The sequence below is a fragment of the Musa acuminata genome, chromosome BXJ2-8 (genome assembly GCF_036884655.1).
Source record: "Musa acuminata AAA Group cultivar baxijiao chromosome BXJ2-8, Cavendish_Baxijiao_AAA, whole genome shotgun sequence".
Lineage (NCBI taxonomy): Eukaryota > Viridiplantae > Streptophyta > Magnoliopsida > Zingiberales > Musaceae > Musa > Musa acuminata.
In genome coordinates this window covers 7,464,738-7,480,910 of record NC_088345.1, presented here as the reverse complement: position 1 = coordinate 7,480,910, position 16,173 = coordinate 7,464,738, and the positions used below count along the sequence as shown (strand labels likewise).

At 34.7% G+C, this 16,173-nt stretch overlaps 1 protein-coding gene and 2 long non-coding RNA genes across 3 annotated transcripts; all 3 read left to right on the top strand.

Annotated features, from left to right (window-relative positions):
• The first annotated feature begins 841 nt into the window (after nucleotides 1-841).
• LOC135618452 (uncharacterized) lies at nucleotides 842-5,387 on the top strand. Its single transcript, XR_010489015.1, has 2 exons — nucleotides 842-1,334; nucleotides 5,208-5,387. It is a non-coding gene; the product is annotated as an uncharacterized LOC135618452 (long non-coding RNA).
• A 1,435-nt stretch (nucleotides 5,388-6,822) lies between these two features.
• LOC135618988 (GDSL esterase/lipase At1g28570-like) lies at nucleotides 6,823-8,451 on the top strand. Its single transcript, XM_065120510.1, has 5 exons — nucleotides 6,823-7,141; nucleotides 7,210-7,428; nucleotides 7,500-7,648; nucleotides 7,722-7,998; nucleotides 8,079-8,451. Exons 1-5 carry the CDS (start codon nucleotides 6,910-6,912, stop codon nucleotides 8,264-8,266), a joined length of 1,065 nt encoding a protein of 354 aa, XP_064976582.1. The 5' UTR covers nucleotides 6,823-6,909; the 3' UTR covers nucleotides 8,267-8,451.
• A 1,257-nt stretch (nucleotides 8,452-9,708) lies between these two features.
• LOC135618420 (uncharacterized) lies at nucleotides 9,709-14,416 on the top strand. The gene is made up of 2 exons (XR_010489002.1): nucleotides 9,709-10,363; nucleotides 14,237-14,416. It is a non-coding gene; the product is annotated as an uncharacterized LOC135618420 (long non-coding RNA).
• The last annotated feature ends 1,757 nt before the right edge of the window (nucleotides 14,417-16,173 follow it).

The following is a 16,173-nucleotide window of genomic DNA, read 5'->3' as shown; positions in this document are numbered from 1 at the left end:
GTCTCTAGCTTCAAGGTGATTGTGACCTTGGGAGCAAGAGACGGAGGGCAACGATAGAAGCATAGGCAAAAGGTAGTGTTAAGATCAGGTATTCGAGGTTGTCTTGGGAGCGACACCAAATGAAAACAAAGAGTAAGAAAGGACAAGAGCCATTTAGGAGATTATATATATGACAAATGATGAAGGAGCTTATTCTCATTTTTACTATTCACAATACTTCCCTATTCATAACTTCTTAAAAATTAATAGCATAATATTTTACTATTCACAACCCTCTAATTCTATTTTTACCCCTCTAATGAAATGATATCTTCTGTGTTATTACAAACTATATATAATCCTAAAGATATTAAATTACTATAATAAACGAAAAAAAATATTTTTCACATCTTCCTCTTCCGTATTTAATTCATCTCATTTCATTATTTATCTTGTTTTCATCATTTTACATCATCTCTAGCGATTAAGAGGAGATGATGAGAAGAAAAAGAAGAAAATAAAATAAAATTATAGGTAAAAAGTGATAATATTTGATTAAGATTAAATTATCACAGATATGTTTATCTAAAAGGGTAACTTAGAAATATTCAAAATTCTTGTAGTGTTATAAATAACAAAAACTATATATATATATATATATATATATATATATATATATATATGTGTGTGTGTGTGTGTGTGTGTGTGTGTGTGTGTGTGTGTGTGTGTGTGTGTGTGTGTGTGTGTGTGTGTGTGTTGTGTGTGTGTGGAGCTACCGAGCAGGAGAAGAAGATAAGTAGAGAACAAGGGAAGAAGAGGAGGAGGAGGAGAAGAGAAGAAGAAGAAGGAGAAGAGAGGGAAGAGGGAGGAAGCTGCAGCAGCTAAGGCTGCAGCACCTTTGTTTCCTGCAGGAGGAAACCGATGAGAGGAGGTGTGGGGCGTCGGGAAGAAGAAGAAGAAGAAGAAGAAGAGGGAGAAAAGGAGAAAAGAAGAAGGAGAAGAGAGGGAGGTAGCTGCAACAGGGCTGCATCACCTCTGTTTCCCGCAGGAGGAAACAGAGGAGAGAAGGTGTGGGGCGTCGGGGAGGAGAAGGGAAGAAGAAGAAGAAGAATAAGAAGAAGAAGAGAAGAAGAATAAGAGAGAGGAAGGGGAGCTGTGGCAGCTGCATTTGAGAAAGAAAAGAAAGGAATGAGAGTTGGGAGAAAGGAATCAGTGCAGTGAAAAGGGCTGCGGCGGTGGCTGCTACGACCGTGGCTCCAGCTGCAACCATGGCTGAGGCTACAGAAGACGAAACATGGAGAGGAGATGGAGGAAAAGTAGAAGAAGGATTCAAGCTTACATCTTCTTTTCGAAAGGCAAGTGTCTTAAACCTATCTCTATTGTGATATTATCTTTGCTTGCTTTGAATATAAAAAATTTGAATTGTTTTAACCTTGCATATGATATATTCCTTGTTTAGACATAATGATTTAAATCTGAAAAACTTTCGAGATTCTGACTCATCCATTTTGTTTTAGCTATAAATCTATATACTAATTTTTAATTTGGATAAAATCTATTTGATCTAAATATAAACTTATAAACCTTTCTATTAATAGCTTATTTGAAGAATTTAAAGTAAATTTATTTGCCCAAACTTCTGTTTTAATTGGCCTTATAGATTTTACGAAACAGAGACGATAACTCTAACCTTTTGATACTAAAATACTTATAAGTCCCTATTCGAAACTCTGATAACAACAAAACTTACTTTGTTGAAAACTAAACTCATTAATCTTTCTTTTGATATATGGATTGAAAGATTTATAATCCAAATTCCTGCCTAATTTTTTATTGAAGCCAACCTTGTGAATTTTACAAAATAGAGATTTTGATCATTGGTTACCGAATTATTTGTAATTCTCTATTGGAAACTTTAATTTATATGAAACTTATTTTATCTGAAAGTAGATTAAAATATCTTTCTAATAATACATTTCTGAGTAATTTAGAGCATAATTGGTTATCCAAATAATTTATGCATTGTGCCTCTTAAATTCTATCAAAAATCGAGCTTTGGTCGATTTTGCCTATTCATACATCATTTCTTTTGAAAATTGATTTTATCTAGCATTCTTTCTTTAATTGAATTTTATATTACTGATTTGAATTCTGGTATGCTCTTGTCCTTAAATTATTTGGATTCTTGAAACCTATTATGTAAAGTTTATATTGTATCGTATTATTTCGTATTGGCACATGTATGTTCTATTATTCCGCATGTGCTTCCGATATGTGTCAAAATCCTTGTATGCTCGTCTTTATTTTCTTTTAAATTTGAATGCATTTATGAAAGATTATATTTGTATCGTATTGACTCATAAAGGCACATGTACATTTTATTGTTGAGCTTCCGATATATGTCAATTTATTGTTCATAATGCCCTTTTGTACTCTGGTGTTTGTGGGAGTATCTGGACTTTTGCTAGAAATGATAAAGGGATTATGCTTAGAGCCTACGATGCTCTACTGACCCCCTCTGACTTCACCCAAATGTGAGTGTCTAGAGCTCCCTATTGTGGGAGACTTCTTTCTGATGATCATCCAGAAATGGATGAACCATATTTTGTTTGTGAACCCACTGTACATTCTATGTATTTGATATAATATCTATAGCTTTGGTTATGTGTTTCTATATGTGCTTTGGATAGAATGATATGACTGCAACGTCAAATATGACATTTGAACTTCTATTTCGTATTTATTCTTTGATATGCTCCAAAATGCTTCATATGTCGTTGATATATTCTGAAATATTTCACATGCTATTGATACGTTCCAAAATGCTTCCTATGCCTCTGAAATGTTCATATGCCATTGATACACTTTGAAATAATTTATATACCATTAATATGTTCTGAAAATTTTTATTTGTATTTGATATGCTCCAAAATATTTCATACGCCATTTATAAGCTCCAAAATGTTTCATTCATTATTAATATACTCCGAAATATTTTATACCGAAATATTTCATTTGCCATTGATATGCTCTGAAATATTCCATATGCTATTGATATACTCTAAAACATTTCATACGCTATTGCTATGCTTCAATTACTCTCTATTCAATTTGTTATAAACCAAATATGTTTTGAATGAAATGACATTTGCGATTATGTATCTAATGAGATGGTACCCTTGAATCTCTTGTATTCTGCCTTGCATTGTGATACCTTATTTGTTTGAAACTATCCCTTTTTGTTCTAAATATGTTTTGCCACTTGCTGAGCTTTGTAGCTCACTCCGTTGTTATATGAATCTTTCAGGTTAACTTATCACTCACTGAGATGTTTGAATTGAACTAAGGCAGTAGAGAGCTATTCAGATTTTGGGCAAGTCTTATTGGTTATTATGTGGTTGTTGTATAAGTATATTTTGTATATAATGAATTATTATCGACATATTTGAAATTGATATATCGTGTAAACATGTTAAAAGACCTCTCTCGTTTGGAATTTCAGAATGTTTAATTTACGATGACATAAACTTATAGTAAATGGTTAGAGTTCTGATTATATAAATTATTTAGCTTATGGATTTATAAATGTTGTTAATATTTTGTTAAGTTGGCTTGGGTTTCCAATGTGAATTATCGAATGATGTGATATGTAATTATAAACTGCACAGGTTTTATGGATATGAATTTGATTGAATGTTTCTCAATATCCTCAAATGTTAGTTTGGATCCTCGATTGGTTTATGAAATTTTTTTAATATTATCGATTCGAGGGGTCGTGACACTTGCTCTCACCCTTGTCGTTGTCATCCACTCTGTTTCATCCCTGCATCTTTGCTCTCATCTCTGTTATCTACTCCCATGGTGATTGTTAAGTTCTAATTATCCCTTGTGTCGCTCTACATCTATCGATCTTTCTTCTCCTCTAGAGGTGGTCATTAACGAGGCATCTCGCTCTCCATGTCCGAAGCTCTCCATTATGGAGGAGAGTACTGTCTCGACACCTTCATTTGACACTATCATTAGAAGTCAAAAGTTATCCTCATCTCTTATTTCGAGTAGATGAGCGACAAGGGCTTGGGTCGCAAGGCACAGGTGATGACCAACGAGAGCAACAAAAGAAACAGGGAGGGGAGATAATGGGTAACATATGATAACAAGGGACGGAGGCAACGACCAACGAGGTGAAAGCTAAAGTTAATTTTATCTTTGAAAAAATAAATGATACTACATGGGAATAAAGTAAAAGATTAATATATTTTTTAAAAAAATTACCTTTAATAGTTCAATTTAAAATGTGTTTTAATAAGTTGTGCTCTAACCCGAACTTTATTTTGATATGTTTAGTGAACAAATGACATATTGATTATGCTAAAAATATGAAATTTCTATGGGTAACTACATTCACATGAAAGGTCCATCACTTGAATGTTAACTGTAAAGGCAATCAAAGGTGGTTTAGAGCATCCAAGAATGTAATTTACTTTATGAAGAAAAAAAAGATGGCAACATACTTAGTATAAAATTATTTAATGTCAAATGTATTTGATATTATATCTAGAGTTTTTGTTATGCGTTTCTATATGTGCTTCGGATAAGAATGATATGAATACAATGTCAAATATGATGTTTGAATTTTTATTTCGTATTTGTTCTTTGATATGCTCCGAAATAGTTCATATGTCGTTGATATGCTTTGAAATATTTCATATATTATTGATATGTTCCGAAATGCTTCCTATGCCTATGAAATATTCATACGCCATTAATGTACTTTGAAATATTTCATATACCATTTATATATTCTGAAATATTTTATTTGTCATTCATATGCTCTGAAACATTTTATACGCCATTGATAAGCTCTGAAATATTTTATTCGTTATTGATATGCTCCGAAATATTTCATACGTCATTTATATACTATAAAATATTTCATTTACCATTGACATACTATAAAATGTTTCATATGTCATTAATATGCTCCGGAACATTTCATACGCTATTGATATGCTTCAATTACTCTCTATTCCGTTTGTTATGAATCAAATATGTTTTTAATGAAATGACATTTATGATTCTGTATCTAATGAGATGGTACCTTTGAATCTCATGTATTCTGTCTTGCATTGTGATATCTTATTTGTTTGAAATCGTCACTTTTTGTTCTGGATATGTTTTGTTACTTACTAAGCTTTGTAGCTCACTTCGTTGTTATATGAATATTTCAGGTTAGCTTGTCACTCACTGAGACGTTTGAATTGGACCGAGGCAGTGGAGAGCTATTCAGATTTTGGGCAAGTCTTATTGGTTATTATGTGGTTGTTATATAAACATGTTTTGTATATAATGAATTGTTATCGACAGATTTGAAATTGATATATCGTGTAAACATGTTAAAAGACCTCTCTCGTTTGGATTTTCAGAATATTAAGTTTAGTTTACGATGATATAAACTTGTAGTAAATGGTTGGAGTTCTGATTGTATAGATTATTTAGCTTATGGATTTATAAATGTTATTAATATTTTGTTAAGTTGGCTTGGGTTTCTATTAATATAAATTATCGAGTGATGTGATATATAATTATAAACTACATAGGTTTTATGGATGTGAATTTGATTGAATGTTTCTTAGTGTCCTCAAATGTTTGTTTGGATCCTCGATTGGTTTATGAAATTTTTTTAATATTATCGATTCAAGGGGTCGTGATACTTGCTCTCACCTCTGTTATATACTCCCATGGTGATTGTTAGGTTCTAATTGTCCCTTGTGTCGGTCTACATCCATCGATCTTTCTTCTCCTCTAGAGGTGGTCAACGAGGCATCTCGCCCTCCATGTCCGAAGCTCTCCATTACGGAGGAGAGTACTATCTCGGCACCTTCATTCGGCATTATCATTAGAAGTCAAAAGTTATCCTCATCTCTTATCTCGAGTGGATGATCGACAAGGGCATGGGTCACGAGGCACAGGTGATGACCAACGAGAGCAACAAAGGAAACAAGAAGTGGAGATGATGGGTAACAGGTGATATAATAAGGGACGGAGGCAACGACCAACAAGGTGAAAGCCAAAGATAATTTTATCTTTAAAAAAATAAATGATACTATATGAGAATAAAGTAAAAGATTAATATTTTTTTTTAAACTTTACCTTTAATAGTTCAATTTAAAATATCTTTTAATAAGTTGTGCTCTAACACAAACTTTATTTTGATATTTTTAGTGAACAAATGGCATATTGATTGTGCTAAAAATATGAAATTTCTACGGGTAACTACATTCACATGGAAGGTCGATCACTTGAATATTAACTACATTCACATGAAAGATCGATCACTTTCACATTAAAGGCAATCAAAGGTGGTTTAGAGCATCCAAGAATGTGATTTGCTTTACGAAGAAAAAAAAGGATGACAACATACTTAGTATAAAATGATTTCACTGTATCATAAGATTTAATCGATTTGTATAGATAATGGAATTATTGCTGAGAATTAACCGTCATGCCACTTGACAATCGTGGCGTATTGGTAATAAAGACAAATCCATTTCTTCCACAAATCAACCACATCTATCATATTTTCTCATGATGATCATAAAAATGTTGATCTTCTGCCTCACAAAACAATTAGCCTGAATTATAAAGTTGATCTCAAGGTAAATTAAAAGACACTTATTGCTCCGAAAAGTCAGAGCACGCCGACAAATTGGCTGTGCCTGTTGCCCGTGTGGCCATCAAGCAGCCACATTTCTATGTCTCATAGCCATTTATTAGTCGAAAGAAAAGGGTCGGCCGCATGTCCCTGTCAGAGCACGAAATTCTGCTGCGTACACCGCGTCCGAGAATAGAAGAGACGAGAGATGGTCTAACCACGTCCACGCACCGCATCTTTCCCCTGCACAAGCTACTCCCTCGATCCCCAGCTCGGAGATGGCGTCCTTCGTCTCCCTGTGTTTCTTCCTCCACCTGCTGGTCCTCCCTGCTGTTCTCAGCAGCAGTTACCCCGCCATCTTCGGATTCGGCAACTCTCTCACCGACACCGGAAACTTGGACTTCTTCTCCGGTGGTACGGTGGCCGCTAGCCGACTCCCGTACGGTGAGACGTACTTTGGTCATCCCAGCGGCCGCTTCTCCGACGGGAGACTCGTCATCGACTTCATCGGTTGACAAAACTCGCCTTTTTTTCACATCCCTCATGCATAGGCTAACGTGTTTGCGTACTTGTCGCAGCACAAGCCCTGCGGCTTCCGCTGGTGCCGCCGTATCTTGCAGGGAACAGCAGCGAGGACTTCAAACACGGAGCGAACTTTGCGGTCGGAGGGGCCTGTGCGCTTGGCAACGCCTTCTTTGAGGCCGAGGGGCTTAACGTGACGTGGCAGGATTACTCTTTGAGCACTCAATTTAAGTGGTTCGAGCAGCTGTTACAGCGATCCACCCCTTCGCTCCACTGTAAGCTTGTCTTCTTGGGTTAGATTGGCATCTCATCTCGTACGATAACATCTGTCGTGTATTATGTGCAGCATCACAAGACACCATAAGCAAGTCGTTGTTCCTAATGGGCGAGATGGGGGTGAATGACTACAGTCACCTGTTGTACGAGAAGAAGGCTAAAGATCTCATACGAAGCTACGTCCCCACGGTTGTGCAAGCGATCGGTTCAACAGTCACCGTGAGCCAATGATCTCGCTGCCTTTTGTTTCAGATGATCTTTCGTTATCTGAGCCTTCTTCTTTGGTTGATAGAGTTTGATCCGCAAAGGGGTGGAAACAGTGATGGTGGCTGGGATTATCCCACTGGGATGTAGCGCAGTATACCTCACGGTCTTCCAAACCCAAAGCGCGGAGGAGTATGATCCAAGAACAGGGTGCCTCAAGTGGGCGAATGAGCTCTCACACTACCACAGTCTCCGGTTGCTCAAGGAGCTGAATCGAATCCGAAAACAACATCCGCATTCCAAAATCTTCTATGTTGATTACTATTCGGCTCTGATGCCCGTCTACCAATCTCCGGAACAATTTGGTGAGATATATCCACACTCCTATTCCTCCAAGAACGTTGTTTGGCTCATCATTCGGTAATCACATCGCATATAAGCGCAGGGATGAAGGAACCTCTGGCTGCGTGCTGCGGAGGTGAGGGGCCATACAACTTCAACGTTTCTGTAGGATGCGGTCATCCAATGTCAAACTTGTGCAGTGATCCCTCAAGCTATGTTAGCTGGGATGGATTGCACCTCACAGACGCAGCTCACGGGATCGTCGCCCGCCACATATCAAAAGAATTGTAGTTTCAGTGTATGGAAAGAACAGTACGTAACAGTTGGTAAACAATAAGTGAGCAACACATATTGTTGGCTTCACATTCGAATAAATTATGCAACACTTATAGGTTGCATAAAATCCTGTTTGTGTCGAAGACATTTTGGGGAACAGATTAGATAAGATAAGAGAAATGTGAGACTCAGTTGCCACACTTTTTGAATCGGCTCCTACATAAGACAGATTCAAGTTTAGGTTATCTGTCATAAAGGAATGGGTTTCAGGTTGGACAAACGTTAATATTCCATTGTTTTTATTTCTTTTCTTAGGCATGCAATAAATAAAAATAATGCAGGTTTTTTTTTTTAATGTGAAATCATATCAGATCCGTAATATGCTGTTATACTTACTCGTATTAGATTAATGTTGGAAACCTGATTCCAATAATTTTTTTAAAGATATTTGCCACCATAATTTAACTAAAAAAATCATTAAATTATTAAAAAAGAGTTCTTTTTCATGAAAAAACTCATCTTTTTGGTTTTTCCTTGAACGTGTCTATGTTTTTTTTTTTTTTTCAAGATAGTGCCCCTATATTTTATAATCTCGTAAATATCCCTCGTTCTTTATCTTTATCGGTCGTCACTTTTGTCTCATCACCTCTCTCGTCGTGAAATCATACCACCTTTGTATCATTTATCTTTCCCCATCCTTCCTTAGAACACTACCTTTAGTCTCTAGCTTCAAGGTGATTGTGACCTTGGGAGCAAGAGACGGAGGGCAACGATAGAAGCATAGGCAAAAGGTAGTGTTAAGATCAGGTATTCGAGGTTGTCTTGGGAGCGACACCAAATGAAAACAAAGAGTAAGAAAGGACAAGAGCCATTTAGGAGATTATATATATGACAAATGATGAAGGAGCTTATTCTCATTTTTACTATTCACAATACTTCCCTATTCATAACTTCTTAAAAATTAATAGCATAATATTTTACTATTCACAACCCTCTAATTCTATTTTTACCCCTCTAATGAAATGATATCTTCTGTGTTATTACAAACTATATATAATCCTAAAGATATTAAATTACTATAATAAACGAAAAAAAATATTTTTCACATCTTCCTCTTCCGTATTTAATTCATCTCATTTCATTATTTATCTTGTTTTCATCATTTTACATCATCTCTAGCGATTAAGAGGAGATGATGAGAAGAAAAAGAAGAAAATAAAATAAAATTATAGCTAAAAAGTGATAATATTTGATTAAGATTAAATTATCACATATATGTTTATCTAAAAGGGTAACTTAGAAATATTCAAAATTCTTGTAGTGTTATAAATAACAAAAACTATATATATATATATATATATATATATATATATGTGTGTGTGTGTGTGTGTGTGTGTGTGTGTGTGTGTGTGTGTCTGTGTGTTGTGTGTGTGTGGAGCTACCGAGCAGGAGAAGAAGATAAGTAGAGAACAAGGGAAGAAGAGGAGAAGAAGAAGAAGAAGAGGAGGAGGAGGAGAAGAGAAGAAGAAGAAGGAGAAGAGAGGGAAGAGGGAGAGGAGAGGGAGGAAGCTGCAGCAGCTAAGGCTGCAGCACCTTTGTTTCCTGCAGGAGGAAACAGATGAGAGGAGGTGTGGGGCGTCGGGAAGAAGAAGAAGAAGAAGAAGAAGAAGAAGAAGAAGAAGAAGAAGAAGAAGAAGAAGAAGAAGAAGAAGAAGAAGAAGAAGAAGAGGGAGAAAAGGAGAAAAGAAGAAGGAGAAGAGAGGGAGGTAGCTGCAACAGGGCTGCATCACCTCTGTTTCCCGCAGGAGGAAACAGAGGAGAGAAGGTGTGGGGCGTCGGGGAGGAGAAGGGAAGAAGAAGAAGAAGAATAAGAAGAAGAAGAGAAGAAGAATAAGAGAGAGGAAGGGGAGCTGTGGCAGCTGCATTTGAGAAAGAAAAGAAAGGAATGAGAGTTGGGAGAAAGGAATCAGTGCAGTGAAAAGGGCTGCGGCGGTGGCTGCTACGACCGTGGCTCCAGCTGCAACAATGGCTGAGGCTACAGAAGACGAAACATGGAGAGGAGATGGAGGAAAAGTAGAAGAAGGATTCAAGCTTACATCTTCTTTTCGAAAGGCAAGTGTCTTAAACCTATCTCTATTGTGATATTATCTTTGCTTGCTTTGAATATAAAAAATTTGAATTGTTTTAACCTTGCATATGATATATCCCTTGTTTAGACATAATGATTTAAATCTGAAAAACTTTCGAGATTCTGACTCATCCATTTTGTTTTAGCTATAAATCTATATACTAATTTTTAATTTGGATAAAATCTATTTGATCTACATATAAACTTATAAACCTTTCTATTAATAGCTTATTTGAAGAATTTAAAGTAAATTTATTTGCCCAAACTTCTGTTTTAATTGGCCTTATAGATTTTACGAAACAGAGACGATAACTCTAACCTTTTGATACTAAAATACTTATAAGTCCCTATTGGAAACTCTGATAACAACAAAACTTACTTTGTTAAAAACTAAACTCATTAATCTTTCTTTTGATATATGGATTGAAAGATTTATAATCCAAATTCCTGCCTAATTTTTTATTGAAGCCAACCTTGTGAATTTTACAAAATAGAGATTTTGATCATTGGTTACCGAATTATTTGTAATTCTCTATTGGAAACTTTAATTTATATGAAACTTATTTTATCTGAAAGTAGATTAAAATATCTTTCTAATAATACATTTCTAAGTAATTTGGAGCATAATTGGTTATCCAAATAATTTATGCATTGTGCCTCTTAAATTCTATCAAAAATCGAGCTTTGGTCGATTTTGCCTATTCATACATCATTTCTTTTGAAAATTGATTTTATCTAGCATTCTTTCTTTAATTGAATTTTATATTACTGATTTGAATTCTGGTATGCTCTTGTCCTTAAATTATTTGGATTCTTGAAACCTATTATGTAAAGTTTATATTGTATCGTATTATTTCGTATTGGCACATGTATGTTCTATTATTCCGCATGTGCTTCCGATATGTGTCAAAATCCTTGTATGCTCGTCTTTATTTTCTTTTAAATTTGAATGCATTTATGAAAGATTATATTTGTATCGTATTGACTCATAAAGGCACATGTACATTTTATTGTTGAGCTTCCGATATATGTCAATTTATTGTTCATAATGCCCTTTTGTACTCTGGTGTTTGTGGGAGTATCTGGACTTTTGCTAGAAATGATAAAGGGATTATGCTTAGAGCCTACAATGCTCTACTGACCCCCTCTGACTTCACCCAAATGTGAGTGTCTAGAGCTCCCTATCGTGGGAGACTTCTTTCTGATGATCATCCAGAAATGGATGAACCATATTTTGTTTGTGAACCCACTGTACATTCTATGTATTTGATATAATATCTATAGCTTTGGTTATGTGTTTCTATATGTGCTTTGGATAGAATGATATGACTGCAACGTCAAATATGACATTTGAACTTCTATTTCGTATTTATTCTTTGATATGCTCCAAAATGCTTCATATGTCGTTGATATATTCTGAAATATTTCACATGCTATTGATATGTTCCAAAATGCTTCCTATGCCTCTGAAATGTTCATATGCCATTGATACACTTTGAAATAATTTATATACCATTAATATGTTCTGAAAATTTTTATTTGTAATTGATATGCTCCAAAATATTTCATACGCCATTTATAAGCTCCAAAATGTTTCATTCATTATTAATATACTCCGAAATATTTTATACCGAAATATTTCATTTGCCATTGATATGCTCTGAAATATTCCATATGCTATTGATATACTCTAAAACATTTCATACGCTATTGCTATGCTTCAATTACTCTCTATTCAATTTGTTATAAACCAAATATGTTTTGAATGAAATGACATTTGCGATTATGTATCTAATGAGATGGTACCCTTGAATCTCTTGTATTCTGCCTTGCATTGTGATACCTTATTTGTTTGAAACTATCCCTTTTTGTTCTAAATATGTTTTGCCACTTGCTGAGCTTTGTAGCTCACTCCGTTGTTATATGAATCTTTCAGGTTAACTTATCACTCACTGAGATGTTTGAATTGAACTAAGGCAGTAGAGAGCTATTCAGATTTTGGGCAAGTCTTATTGGTTATTATGTGGTTGTTGTATAAGTATATTTTGTATATAATGAATTATTATCGACATATTTGAAATTGATATATCGTGTAAACATGTTAAAAGACCTCTCTCGTTTGGAATTTCAGAATGTTTAATTTACAATGACATAAACTTATAGTAAATGGTTAGAGTTCTGATTATATAAATTATTTAGCTTATGGATTTATAAATATTGTTAATATTTTGTTAAGTTGGCTTGGGTTTCCAATGTGAATTATCGAATGATGTGATATGTAATTATAAACTGCACAGGTTTTATGGATATGAATTTGATTGAATGTTTCTCAATATCCTCAAATGTTAGTTTGGATCCTCGATTGGTTTATGAAATTTTTTTAATATTATCGATTCGAGGGGTCATGACACTTGCTCTCACCCTTGTCGTTGTCATCCACTCTGTTTCATCCCTGCATCTTTGCTCTCATCTCTGTTATCTACTCCCATGGTGATTGTTAAGTTCTAATTATCCCTTGTGTCGCTCTACATCCATCGATCTTTCTTCTCCTCTGGAGGTGGTCATTAACGAGGCATCTCGCTCTCCATGTCCGAAGCTCTCCATTATGGAGGAGAGTACTGTCTCGACACCTTCATTTGACACTATCATTAGAAGTCAAAAGTTATCCTCATCTCTTATTTCGAGTAGATGAGCGACAAGGGCTTGGGTCGCAAGGCACAGGTGATGACCAACGAGAGCAACAAAGGAAACAGGGAGGGGAGATAATGGGTAACATATGATAACAAGGGACGGAGGCAACGACCAACGAGGTGAAAGCTAAAGTTAATTTTATCTTTGAAAAAATAAATGATACTACATGGGAATAAAGTAAAAGATTAATATATTTTTTTTTAAATTTACCTTTAGTAGTTCAATTTAAAATGTGTTTTAATAAGTTGTGCTCTAACCCGAACTTTATTTTGATATGTTTAGTGAACAAATGACATATTGATTATGCTAAAAATATGAAATTTCTATGGGTAACTACATTCACATGAAAGGTCGATCACTTGAATGTTAACTGTAAAGGCAATCAAAGGTGGTTTAGAGCATCCAAGAATGTAATTTACTTTATGAAGAAAAAAAAGATGGCAACATACTTAGTATAAAATTATTTAATGTCAAATGTATTTGATATTATATCTAGAGTTTTTGTTATGCGTTTCTATACGTGCTTTGGATAAGAATGATATGAATACAACGTCAAATATGATGTTTGAATTTTTATTTCGTATTTGTTCTTTGATATGCTCCGAAATAGTTCATATGTCGTTGATATGCTTTGAAATATTTCATATATTATTGATATCTTCCGAAATGCTTCCTATGCCTATGAAATATTCATACGCCATTAATGTACTTTGAAATATTTCATATACCATTTATATATTCTGAAATATTTTATTTGTCATTCATATGCTCTGAAACATTTTATACGCCATTGATAAGCTCTGAAATATTTTATTCGTTATTGATATGCTCCGAAATATTTCATACGTCATTTATATACTATAAAATATTTCATTTACCATTGACATACTATAAAATGTTTCATATGTCATTAATATGCTCCGGAACATTTCATACGCTATTGATATGCTTCAATTACTCTCTATTCCGTTTGTTATGAATCAAATATGTTTTTAATGAAATGACATTTATGATTCTGTATCTAATGAGATGGTACCTTTGAATCTCATGTATTCTGTCTTGCATTGTGATATCTTATTTGTTTGAAATCGTCACTTTTTGTTCTGGATATGTTTTGTCACTTACTCAGCTTTGTAGCTCACTTCGTTGTTATATGAATATTTCAGGTTAGCTTGTCACTCACTGAGACGTTTGAATTGGACCGAGGCAGTGGAGAGCTATTCAGATTTTGGGCAAGTCTTATTGGTTATTATGTGGTTGTTATATAAACATGTTTTGTATATAATGAATTGTTATCGACAGATTTGAAATTGATATATCGTGTAAACATGTTAAAAGACCTCTCTCGTTTGGATTTTCAGAATATTAAGTTTAGTTTACGATGATATAAACTTATAGTAAATGGTTGGAGTTCTGATTGTATAGATTATTTAGCTTATGGATTTATAAATGTTATTAATATTTTGTTAAGTTGGCTTGGGTTTCTATTAATATAAATTATCGAGTGATGTGATATATAATTATAAACTGCATAGGTTTTATGGATGTGAATTTGATTGAATGTTTCTTAGTGTCCTCAAATGTTTGTTTGGATCCTCGATTGGTTTATGAAATTTTTTTAATATTATCGATTCAAGGGGTCGTGATACTTGCTCTCACCTCTGTTATATACTCCCATGGTGATTGTTAGGTTCTAATTGTCCCTTGTGTCGGTCTACATCCATCGATCTTTCTTCTCCTCTAGAGGTGGTCATTAACGAGGCATCTCGCCCTCCATGTCCGAAGCTCTCCATTACGGAGGAGAGTACTATCTCGGCACCTTCATTCGGCATTATCATTAGAAGTCAAAAGTTATCCTCATCTCTTATCTCGAGTGGATGATCGACAAGGGCATGGGTCACGAGGCACAGGTGATGACCAACGAGAGCAACAAAGGAAACAAAAAGTGGAGATGATGGGTAACAGGTGATATAATAAGGGACGGAGGCAACGACCAACAAGGTGAAAGCCAAAGATAATTTTATCTTTAAAAAAATAAATGATACTATATGAGAATAAAGTAAAAGATTAATATATTTTTTTAAACTTTACCTTTAATAGTTCAATTTAAAATATCTTTTAATAAGTTGTGCTCTAACACAAACTTTATTTTGATATTTTTAGTGAACAAATGGCATATTGATTGTGCTAAAAATATGAAATTTCTACGGGTAACTACATTCACATGGAAGGTCGATCACTTGAATATTAACTACATTCACATGAAAGATCGATCACTTTCACATTAAAGGCAATCAAAGGTGGTTTAGAGCATCCAAGAATGTGATTTGCTTTACGAAGAAAAAAAAGGATGACAACATACTTAGTATAAAATGATTTCACTGTATCATAAGATTTAATCGATTTGTATAGATAATGGAATTATTGCTGAGAATTAACCGTCATGCCACTTGACAATCGTGGCGTATTGGTAATAAAGACAAATCCATTTCTTCCACAAATCAACCACATCTATCATATTTTCTCATGATGATCATAAAAATGTTGATCTTCTGCCTCACAAAACAATTAGCCTGAATTATAAAGTTGATCTCAAGGTAAATTAAAAGACACTTATTGCTACGAAAAGTCAGAGCACGCCGACAAATTGGCTGTGCCTGTTGCCCGTGTGGCCATCAAGCAGCCACATTTCTATGTCTCATAGCCATTTATTAGTCGAAAGAAAAGGGTCGGCCGCATGTCCCTGTCAGAGCACGAAATTCTGCTCTATAGATCTATAGGGTTTTAGGGATATACGATTTCCCTAAGTAACATATCTTTCTTATACGCGTAGTTTTCAGTTTCGTAAGTTTTTGCACACCAATCTTCGCACAACGATTAAACCTTTTTTTTTTGTAGAAAATTCTAGGATTTTATTTTCTATTCTTTCGCTGTGCATGTGATGCTGCCCTAGATTTTCCAACAATCGTTAGGTTTTAATTGCCCCTCATATCGCTCTACATCCAAAAGTCAAGAGTACGCCAGCGACTTGGCCGCACCTTTGGCCGGTGTGGCCATCAGGCAACCCCATTTATTTGTCTCGGCCATTTATTAGTCGAAAGAA